At 34.8% G+C, this 12,049-nt stretch overlaps 1 protein-coding gene across 2 annotated transcripts in view; it reads left to right on the forward strand.

Annotated features, from left to right (window-relative positions):
- The window catches only part of LOC116344864 (serine/threonine-protein kinase tousled-like 2), an 80,550-nt gene that overhangs the window by 41,733 nt on the left and 26,768 nt on the right, over positions 1-12,049 (forward strand). The window contains exons 1-2 of one of the 2 annotated variants that reach the window (XM_031773678.1): positions 5,273-5,856; positions 10,504-11,241. The exons of the other annotated variant lie outside the window; for it this stretch is intronic. Of the exons in view, the coding sequence (XP_031629538.1) occupies positions 11,218-11,241 (24 nt within the window). The 5' untranslated portion in view covers positions 5,273-5,856; positions 10,504-11,217. Of the gene's footprint in view, positions 1-5,272; positions 5,857-10,503; positions 11,242-12,049 lie in introns of those variants that run through there. 2 annotated transcript variants of the gene reach the window in all.

Raw genomic sequence — 12,049 nt, forward strand, 5'->3', positions numbered from 1 at the left:
CTAGTGCTTGAAGTTGGCTCTTAGTAGTTTTTCATATAAATTCAGAGCCCGATCATGGTGTAGGATTTCCTATATAAAACTTGTAACTAACAACACCTCTAATGCGTATTCCGAGTACTAATTGACGTTTGTGACAATATGGCCGTCACGGTTTGGCAAAATCATAATGAATCGATTAAACTGCGTTAAACTGTTAAAATAAAACAGTAGAAATAAATAGATTTTAATTTTTTACATTTTTGAAAATGAAAAATCTTTTTTTTTTTAATTTTGTGAGATTTTCTGTCCACATTATTCAAAAATATTAAATTAATAAAAATGAATTGGTTGACATAACCTCACTTTTGTGTCACAATCGTGATAAACCGATCAAATAATTATTAAAACGAAAGTGAGGTTATGTTAACCACTTCATTTTTTATTAATTTAATATTTTTGAATATTGTGCAGTAAATCTCATGAAACTACCGGAAACTACAAAACAAAACAAAGAATTTTTATTTTTAAAAATGTAAAAAATGAAAATATTTTTATTTCTACTGTTTTAATAATTATTTAATCGGTTTATCACCATTGTGACACAAAAGTGAGGTTATGTCAACCAATTCATTTTTATTGATTTAATATTTTTGAATATTGTGGATAGAAAATCTGACAAAATTAAAAAACAAAAGATTTTTTATTTTCAAAAATGTAAAAAATTAAAATCTATTTATTTCTACAGTTTAACGCAGTCCCAAGTCAGTATAATACGCTTTTCGAAGAGTGTACACGCTCTTCTCACACTCTTCGTATAGTTTTATTCGACTCCCTTCTCACACTCTTCTCACACTCTTCTCACACTTTTGCATAAAACACGTATATTGAGTGAGAAGAGAGTGTGTAATGGTATTGGTAATGCTATCACTGCTGTCACTGCATTCTAGTGGAAGTAATGTTTGTATTTTGATATTTGAACGTTTTTGACGTTTATAGCATTCGTCAGTTGTGTCAAAATACAACAGAACTACAAATTCATTTTTTTTGTATACGTTCATTTTTTTCAAAATGTCAAAAATAAACAAAATCAAAAACTATCCATCAGTGGAAAAATTTATTGTAAAGGAAAAAAAAGAAAATTTTTTAGAGAAAAAAATTGAAGCTACGGAGCAATAAACGTGTTTTATGCAAAAGTGTGAGAAGAGTGTGTGAAGGGAGTCGAATAAAACTATACGAAGAGTGTGAGAAGAGCGTGTACACTCTTCGAAAAGCGTATTATACTGACTTGGGGTTTAATCGATTCATTATGATTTTGCCAAACTGTGACGGCCATATTGTCACAAACGTCAATTAGTACTCGGAATACGCATTAGAGGTGTTGTTAGTTACGGGCATGATCAGGCGCTTCGTATAAATTAGGCTTCGCTTGTGACGTCATTCTTCGCACTAGATTTACTAGTTTTTCTAGTATTCACTAGCGTGATTCTCCCCATGTATTGCTTGATATTAGTTGGGCTTTGATTTTGCCAACTGAACATGGGAAGCAATTCATTCGTCGTCACCTTTCGAAACTTTTTCTTTCGCTCATTTATTCGTTGGCTTAGGACCATTTGTAGTCTTGGCTTGAGATGCAAATAGAGAGGGGAAGAGAGAGAGAGAGTAAGAAAGATAGACAGAAAAACTAGTATGTAAGTGAAAATAGTATTCGGTAAAAATCTTCTCTTTCTCTAAGAAAACCATCGAAAATAGTATTCAACTATGTGCAATTTGTATTTGGCATATATAGAGAACGAGATACATATATGTCGTAAAACTAGGAATAAAAATTCTTGTCTCGTTCATCGTAAATTTTGCACACTGTTGTATTGTGTGGGTATGTGTCGCTATGGAGGATGCTGCTCTTACAACATCTAAAAATCGATATTGTGGAAAAAACGCAATAGCAAATCGCTCATTGTTCAAAGCTTGGAGAAAGAAAAGAGCAAAAGAAGAATCGGAAGCGACATTTTTGAACGGTGTTGGGTAACGAGTCAGAATAAATTCTAAAGAATATGTGTACACCAATAAAATGTATTCATCTACATTCTCATTATGAAGAAAAAAACGCTTATTCTAAGAATAATATTCTTTCGATGTTCGTTTGGAAATTTGCGTACTTCACCTCACTATAGCCAAACATCGAACGGTATGAAATGAGGCATTCAAAGTTCGTCGTTTTGCCTTTTTTATGCATAACATTTTTAAACGAAACAACGTCGTGAATGTTAGTAGCGCCATCGCCAGCAAATCTATACACATCTTTTAGTTGTGTTCGTTTTTTTCTCTCATTTTGGGTGTAAGCAGGTGTGGTACAGACAATACTTTAGCTGCGGTTGTCTTTTGCTATGTTTTTTTTTTCTTTGAACTAAACGAACGCATCGCGATTTCCCAAGGAAAACGTTGCATCGCTAAAAAATAATTATCTATACTTTGGTTTGGTATTGGAGCTGAAATTGTTTGGTGCGCAGTTGTTTCACTTCATGTTTGACACGAGACAGTATACACGGACAAAAATCGGTGCTGCGAAAAAACTGCGCTAAAAATTCACCAATAAATGCGAATACTTTTTAGTAACAACAATAAGAAAAGAAGAAGAAAAATACGGAAAAGAGAACTCGATAATGTTGGAACATGAACTCATTGAGTAAATATTACATTCGTTGCGCAAAAATACACACAACTCTGTTGGCCGATATAATGAAGAAGCTATCACCTGTCCGGCTGTTGTGTGTGTAATTTACTTGCGCTCGATTGTCGATTATATTCAATTTACATTTTAATTTGGCATTTTAATAGTATAGCGTTTGTTTTATTTTTATTTTTTTGCTGCGAAGAGGAGAAAATACTTTGGCTCGAGTCAAGCCATTTTCAGCAACTTTAGCACGTTTTCCATTCTCTTAATCAAACCATTCTGTTCTGTCTTCCTACGCAATAACGATTATGACGAAAATTTTACTCTCTGGATTCAATGTGAACAATAACAAAACTAAGGGAAGCACGAGCGAACAAGAGAAAATCTCTGGTTTTTCACATTGCAATGAGGGCAACGAATTATGTCATGTAAAAAAGAATCCGTTTAAAATCGACCGATGGTTTTGGGTAAATGGCAGCTAGCAAATGTTATGTGTGTGGCAAGTGTAAGTTTGAGTGATTTTTTGTGAATTGTTATTGCTACCGATATACCACTGATGACTCTAATGATGGTTGTATGTTTTTGATGTGCGCAGCACCAGCAAAATTTTCAGCCACAATTGGCCGTGTATGAGTGAGATCGAACGCGAGTTAAGGCAATTTTTTTTTACATTTATGTGGATTTGATGTGCTGCTGTAAATGTATTTTGCACATCATGCATTCAATGTTGCCTTTCTTCTTAACTCCACTACTAGTTCCCGTTCATCAGCAATAGCAGCAACTCCTCCACCATATATTCATTTTCTGCGCGCACCGTTGTTGTTACCGTTCTATTTGATTTTGTTGTAACGCTTTTTTTCTCGTCGTTTTGCTCACTACTTGCTAAACTCCGCAAACGCGCGATAAATTCGCATCATTTCCTTTCACATTGTGTGTGTACAGCATATTGGTTGTCTTTATTTTTTTTACTTATTCACTTACTTGCTTACTTGCTGCGTTGGGCATATGGAAATTGGTTTAGTTTATGTATAATATGTATAAATATTTGTTGTTGTCTTCGAAATCGGGTTGCCCATGCATGCGCGCCAGTGTGTGTATATGCCAGTGAGAAAGAAACACACACACAAAGAGAGAGAGGGGGGCAGTGAAAGAGATTTTCCATTATACGCTGTTAGAAAAGCTTCCATAATAAGAAACCATGAACGACTATGGAGAGAAACGGCTTCCATTGAAAATTCCCTCTTTAAAGCGTAAAAAAAAAGAATTCATCTTCTGAGTCCATTGTTACGGTGCCATCATCATAGATAGCATCTTTCTCTGTCACAATTTATTACGTTTTTGGGTGCCATACTCACAAAACGATTGGTGCAAATGGAAAATGCAAATTTTGTGTAATAAAATCGCCTCGAAATCAACATTAAATCCATAACATACAGTAATAAAATCACACAATTATTTCGGTGACATTCAAACTGACATATAAATCTTGAAAGCAAGCAATCAGCAATCCAACACCATCGGCTAAAACGCACTGTCTAAATATTTTCTCTGGTAAAATACACACAGATTCGTCGTCTGATGGCTGTTATATATTCAAAAAATACGTCCGTTCGCATAGTAACTCAATTAAAATGTACATGGTCAGAAAATTAAATGCGATTAAAATTGAAAAAACAATTTGCGATTTTATATTGTAGAAACGGAGCATCTTATATACAATGTATGTATTAAAAAAGCCTACAAAAAGCTCAACAGAAATCATGCACACGCATCCAGACCACAGTGCACTAAGAAATTCAATTGTGTGAATGATTTTTATTTATTTAATTTGTTTCGGGTTTGGTTTGCTATTGTTTCCAGTTTTCTGTCATTTTAGTTTTTTTTCCCTCTTAACCGTGTTTGTATGACACACAGTACAGTATAATGATTGTAAGAAGACGTGTTATGTGTATTTTCATGTGTGTATGTATGTGTGTATCAGTCCGCATGAATTCGGAAATGTGCGGTGTGTGACGGCCAGTCGACAAAAAGAGAGTAAACGAATGAAGAAAATAGTATTATGCGATTTAGCGCCACGAAATCTTGGAACGAATACACGGTTAACAAAGACGGTTGGCACTGGCAAACAGTGCGAATGTAAAAAGGCCTAAGCGTTGATTTTTATGGTGATAAAGTTGTATGGCATTTGTGTTTATTGAATCATTTGACGGTTCATGACTCTAAAGATTCTTCAACCGTTGAACGGCAGCAACATTGTTGATCCATCATGGAATAGCACTCGCTGTGCACTGTGTGCTATGTGTATACAAGTGTATGGGAATCCATCCGATTACGACGATGAAAATTGTACACGGGGCTTTTGAGAGTTTGTATATATCTTCTTAGTGTCGTGTCGGTTTAAATGCTGGTGCGCGTTGCGTGCACGTATTGCGGTTACTGTGTGTTAACGTGTTAAACAAATAGTAAGAGCGATAGAGAGAGTGAATAAGTTGCAATAGTGAGTGAGAGAGAGAGAAAGGAAGAGACCTAGCATATTTTCTCTCTTGCTCTTCACACGAAAATATAATCATTGGCCCGTCACTGACAGCAACACCGCACAGCACACAGTCTGTTTTAGTTTGTATCAAAGTGTAGGTGGGTCAAAACACTGTTGTATTCACTGGTGTGTTGTTTTCAAACAGAAGTAGCAGCAGCAACAGTAACTGCTTAAAACGAAAAAAACCAGTTGACAGCAATTCGGTGAATAAAATTGTTTCTTATTTTATAAGCAGTTCGCTCCAATCGGAACAACAACAACGCAATTGAACAAGTAGTTAAAAAGAGATAAATTTGAGCGAGCAAAAAAAAATTTTTTCATAATACGTACCAAAGTGTTCACGTTTAATAATAAAATAATTAAGATAAATTTATTCGAAAGAAACGTGGCGAAACAATTTTCATGGAGATTCATTTGTCGATGGCAAAGTGCTAAAAATATATCGAGAGTGAGATTAATCGAATCTAACTGAAAAATTGTTATAATTGAACCTAAATTGAGAGAACACAAATTGACGTTGATGTGATTTTCGTGTGGTAAATTATGTGATTAAATTAGCATCGAAAAGAAACGAGAAACTTAATGGAAATTGTTCTTATCAATGGCATTCGATTTGAAAAGAAAAAATGTCCTTATCCATGGAATTTGGATATGGTTTCCTTGAATTTAGGTATATATAACACTAAAAGAAATTTGTATTTCCACCGAGAAAAAAGGGTAAAAAAATATCAACTGCAAATATTTGGATAGAATTTCTCATCGAATTTATTGGTATCGAATAGTAATTCAATAATTTTCCAAATGAAACGTTGTTCGGACAAACCAGCCGCCATAAATTTTATCCATTTTTTGTCCATTTATTCGTTCGTGTTCCATACGCAATTTTCCATTTATGTGAAAATCTGACAAGGAATTATAAAATATATGTGCTGCAGTCTTAAGTTATTTTGTCTATCAAAAAAATTAGATTCACTGTACACAGTGCAACTGTAAATTAAATGTTAACGCGGTCTTGTGTGCATATTTATTTCACATTTATTCCGCACAATTATGATTTAATAAGCGTTGAGCGAATTAGTACTGTGTGTTTAAAAGCTACATTTTTTATAAGTGGTCGAGAAATTATTCATATTTTTTTTTTTTTGCTAAAATTGAATTCATATTTTTTGCTCTACAACAAGTCGGTGTATTCGGTTTTCAAGTAATGTGATTTACGTTTACTTACAATTTTTCGACAAATACCTTTTACTCTTTCAATGTTTTATTTCGGCATTCATAGCAATCAATTCGAGCAATTTTTAGTCGTTAATTTTGCATGTTAATGACAAAAAAGCGAACAAGAGAGATGTGATGAAAACAACAGAAAATAAATAAAAGCAGGCATACAGCACATAATAAATGGCAATAATCGTGATAATTTTGTATTTATGTGTAAGTGTATTGCTTTGTTTCAACTTACACACAGTGAATGAAGGTGGCAAGACACGATGAAAAAAATAGATTTTCTATTATAAAATTTGCTTAATGAAAAACGTCTCTCTGAATATGCGATTTTTATTGTTTTGTCTTCGTTTTGTGCATAGCAGCTTGAGGTAGTAAGTGAAGGAGAAAATGAATGAATGGAATGAATACGAACCAGAACCAAAGAGTGATATGGGAGAGAGCGAGACATTATGATGTATATATGTGTTTGGGTGTATTTTTTGAAAATGATATGCGACATAGATCCATAACATTGTATGCGCGGTATTTTAAGTTCGTATAAAGTTAGTATATCATTGAATAATCGAGCGCGGTTTTAAATGTATCTTTGCACTACGATTGTGTGCTTCAATTTTCATTTATGTTTTTATTTGCGAATTAGCAGTGCACAAAGCCACGGCGCGATAGAGTAGAGAGTGGAATGAACAAAAAAAGCAAACTCCATGAACAAAAAATGGCAGAAAGAATAATCGAATACATTTATGAATGCACCGACACATATGCATGCATGCATATATTCGCTGCACTGCACAAGCACTGATTCGGTCTTCGCGATGTCTGCACTGCTGCTACTGCTGCTGCTATTCAAACGTTCGGTCTATATATTTCCATACTAGAATCGAACAATGTACATCATCTTGTAAAATCGTTTGTGAACTCGGCCTCTCTCTCTATCCTCCGTCATATTTCATGCGCCATCTTTCTCGCTTTTTCCTCTCTCGCACTCCCCGCTCAGTGTCGCAATCGTCGTTCACCGTATATTCTCACTCGATTTGCCATGGAGTGGTTGCCTCTGTGCAATATATATTTAAATAACCGAACCGATCATATTAATAACTAATAAATGTGCGCTGCTCTGCTCTTCAATTCAACAAAACTTTTCGCCATTAATTAGTTAAATTGATTTTGCTGTCCTTTGCAATTGAAAATCAAAATTACGAATCACTAAGCACACAAATTATCACTTACCAAATGAGGAAGGGAGAGAGAGAGAGAGAGAGAGTTGATCCAGTGAATGCGTATATTAATTTCTCCAAATCTGTGTCTGTGAATGAACCTTCCGCAAAGTATAGATTTCGCAATTGAAATTTTGTTGTGCTGGAGATACAATAGAGCGAGAAATCGAAAAAAAACTCTATCGACCCGACCAAAAACAAAAGAGAGCGATGAAGAGATGGAGAGGGCACACAAGTTCAATGAACGTTACCATTTTGTTTTTTATTTTATTCATTCGCATTACATTGATTTAAAATTTATTGTTCGAATAGTAGCGCTACTAACAACATTAAAATGACAAAATGTAATTTCTCACAACGATTTGAATAATGGAAACACACTCCATTTGACTGCATCAAAATCGAAGGCTGACATTTTCTCTCTCTTTATCTATCGCTCACTCCTTTTTATGAAAAAAAAAAACAAACAAACATACAATTTGAAATTCGCTCGATTCGTTGTGTGTGTGAATGGTTGGTTATGTGAATCAATTACAATTGTTCGCCCGTTATATTTCCTTCACGGCGATTTTACATTGGTCGGCAACTTTTATGTATGTACAACGATTGTACGGCGACTTAAAGAGTGAATGAGTGAAAAATAGTGACAAAGTTTATGTGTTCGTGCTTGAGCTCTTAAGAGCGGCCCTCAATGCAATCACGATACACCGTATAAATGTATATACCGATACAAACGATTTTAAACGAAAAACAAAACAAAAATTATACGAAAAAATGGGATTCGGAATATTTCACTTTAAAGTATTAATATTTCCTAATGCGCACGGCGGAAAATATTTCGAATTCGAGCCGAAAAAAAACATAGTCATTCGCGCATACTCTCTCTAGAAAATACACAAGTCAACAAGAACTGGGAACAAAATCAGTGTAATGAATATGAAAACCAATGATTGAAATTGAACAACAATACATGCAAAAGTATCAAATAGCAGTTGCAGATCATACACAACCACTTTATGAAGCGAATTAACTGTGTTCACCGCACAATTTTCTTTGCGGCGTTTGCTTTTTTTCATTACTTGGTAAGAGAAGTGAAACAGAAAAAAATGTATTTCTTTCCTACTTTTCGTTCGGAGTGTATTTAACAAAGAAATGTGCTTGGTTCGTTCGCCATTTGAATGGTAATTGTTTCGTCGCGCCTCTATTTCAGTTCATATCCCTCTATTTTGCTTTCATTTTTTTCTGCGGCTACCGCTGCTGCTTTTTTGTCTTCGTCGCCGCCACCATCATCGTCGTTTTGTACATGGACATATTGGATTTGATCAAATATCCGAGCAAATTGTTTGTATGTTCGTGAATTAATTTTGTGTTTGCCAAAAACGAATCGAAAATCATTGTACAGGGTGGGCCAGAATAAGTGTCGCTTTTATATATGCTCAAAAAACGTATTGTTTTTCACTAAAATTGAACAAAAACTTAATTGGGATTTAGAAGAGGGTCCAAAATTTTAGATTCATGTTTTGGTTTTGATTCTTCCTCCATTTGCACGGACCACCAAACGCAAACGTCGTAAAAACGATTTACACGCGGCGCGCACCATTTCGATGGGAATATCGTTCCAAATCTTGACGATTTTCTTTTTGAATGCATCCAATTTTGTAATTTTCTTAATCTTCAGATCATTTAACTTCGATTGCATGTAGCCCCACACAAAATAATCCAACGGATTTAGGTCTGGAGACGATGGCGACTACTCATCTTTGTTCAAAAAATCAGGCACATTTTCTCTTAACCACTGTTGCACTTTGTTTGCTCGATGTGCCGGTGCCCCTGAAACATCTTGCTGAAACACCCACGGTTCATCACCAAACACAGCTTCGGCATGTGGCAACAAGTTTTTGCGCAATATTTCTTCTTCATACACAGCTGCGTTAACAAGGGGAAATTTGTGGCCACCACTCAACCACTCAACACATTTTGAAATCGTTCAACGACTAAATCATCTTCAGGAATGTCCTCAATTGACGCTGCATACACGCGATCATTTTGCGCATTGGGACTTGGCTGCAAAAGGAACAACTTTTCGTCTGAAAAAAAAATGTTTGAGGATGCGCGCCGGCGTAGCAGTTCTTTGCATTTTTGCTTTCTATCTTGCTTATTTTTGATTGTCAAGCCGTGTTTTCGGGTTTTTTTAAATGGTTTAACTCCCAAATCTTCTTTCAACACTCTTCGCATTGAAGATCTACTGATATTGTGCTCACGAGCCAAGATTCCAGCGCTTCTTTTGTTATTTCGACGAATTTTGTCTCGTACCTTTTTGACCAGATCTTTTGTTCTTACGGATTTTTTTCTGTCCGGTTTTCGCTTCACATCGACTGTTCCATGTTCCTTGTATCGTTTTATGGTGCGCAGAATAAATCTCAAATTGATATTGTCGCTCTGAAGCTTCCGAAAAATATCAACTTGTCGCAAACCTTTTTTGTGCAAATTCAAAACTAGTTGACGTTTCACATCCATTGCTATTGTAAAGTAAACAAGAACTGCGCAATACTGTGCATCGTCACAGTGGATTGCACAAACATGAATAAACATACCGGTGAACCAAAGGGTGATCGGAAAGCATTGTAGTTGAAATTACGTAGGTGCAAAAAAAAGCGACACTTATTCTGGCCCACCCTGTATTTTTCTGGCCCGAAAGGAAAAAAATGTGTTCGGCAGATTATTTTCGTCTTTCATTGTGCGCTGTTCACTGAACTTCACATATGACATTTCATCGTATTTGCAGTGTCAGTTTTTTTCTCTTTCTTTCTCGCATCATTTTTCTCACTGGAAATTGTGTCCAGGCGAATTCAATCGAACTGTTTTTTTTTCTCACGCAGCGTAAATGTGTAGAGTGTAAAGAACTATTGTACATCGACAGAAAATGATACATTTACTGTAACGCGAACAAATCCGAGTAAAACAATTTGATTTCTTTTTTTATTTGTTTCAAAAGAAGACGGTTGATCTGTAATAAGAATATGAAATATACAAACTCAACAACAAAAGAATTCAGCTTGAATCCAGATCGACACACAAACAAGGAGAACCAAAGAAAAAGTGTGTATTTTCGCTTAGTTCTCGGTCGGTATGTGCGTGAAACAATTACTCTTTACGGAACAGATAAAAAAGGAAAAAACATCGGCGACGATATACATATACAATAGAAGCAAGAAACAAAAAGAAAACGAAGAGAAAAAAAACGTATTTTAGAATATTTAAAAAATTGAAAAGAAGTTGAAAATACAATTAAATAATCAAAAAAGTATTGCTATACGAACGAAAACAAAAATTATACGCGAATATTCATCCCCACTCATCGTCATCAATATTACCGCAGTCCTGTTCGTCGTTGTGAACCTTAACAAAGAATAGCAGCAACACACAGTCAGCAACAACAAAAAAGAAAGGAAAAAAATACACACTCGTTAATATCATTTAAAATATGCAAAAGTAGTAAGCAAGTTAAAAAAAAAAGGAAAACAAAAAAGAAAATATTATTACAATTTTGAAATGAAATTAAAGTGTGCAACGAGAATGTAGCATTCTGGATAATGTTGAGCTCATGCTATTTATATGTGAGTTAATTTATAATTTATTTATCATATATAGTTTTAAATGCCATAGTAACTTCTATCTATACATTTGCCACACAATCATTCATCCATTCAGTTTTGTGACATTTTGCCTCTCGTCGCAATTGAATCGTTGCGGCGAAACAGTAGCTCTTATTTTTCTCCAAATAATACTGCAACATGAAGTTTTTTTCACACGGTTTATTTGTTGTAATACAACGAATAAAGTATTCATAAAAAACTTTATGTTGCAGTATTATTTGGAGAAAAATAAGAGCCACTCTTTCGCCGCAACGATTCAATTGGTCATTGGCTTCGAAATTCTCTTATTTTTAATTTCAATCGATAAATGACTATTTAGAGAAAATGAACTAACACGAGCGACTTCGAAATGACCTGTATCGATTTTACAGTACATTGTTTTGTGGTTGGAATAAACCCCTTTTCGATATAAAGGATTCGAAATAATTTTATTTTTGTTTCGAATGTCTAATTTTAAAAATTACTTCATCTCATTCGGTCGATATTGCTCTATGAATTTCAAAATTACTATATGCATATATAGATCGTGAACAAATTCAATAAAGCATTGGGTATCGCCCTGAAGAAATCATCATATACGCTTTACGCAAGGCAACACACACATTTTTTGTTCCCTTTTGCATATACATAAAACCAAATCATCATCCATTCCGCCATATTTGTGTGGCCATTTGACTTGAAAGGAAATACTCGAAAAGTTTCTCTTTCTTACTCTCTCTCACTCACTTATTGTGTATGTGTGTTCCATACCGCGAGTCGGAAATTTGCT

Source organism: Contarinia nasturtii, unplaced genomic scaffold (assembly GCF_009176525.2).
Source record: "Contarinia nasturtii isolate CC-2019 unplaced genomic scaffold, AAFC_CNas_1.1 Cnas_scaffold_1182, whole genome shotgun sequence".
In the NCBI taxonomy this organism is placed as follows: Eukaryota; Metazoa; Arthropoda; class Insecta; order Diptera; family Cecidomyiidae; genus Contarinia; species Contarinia nasturtii.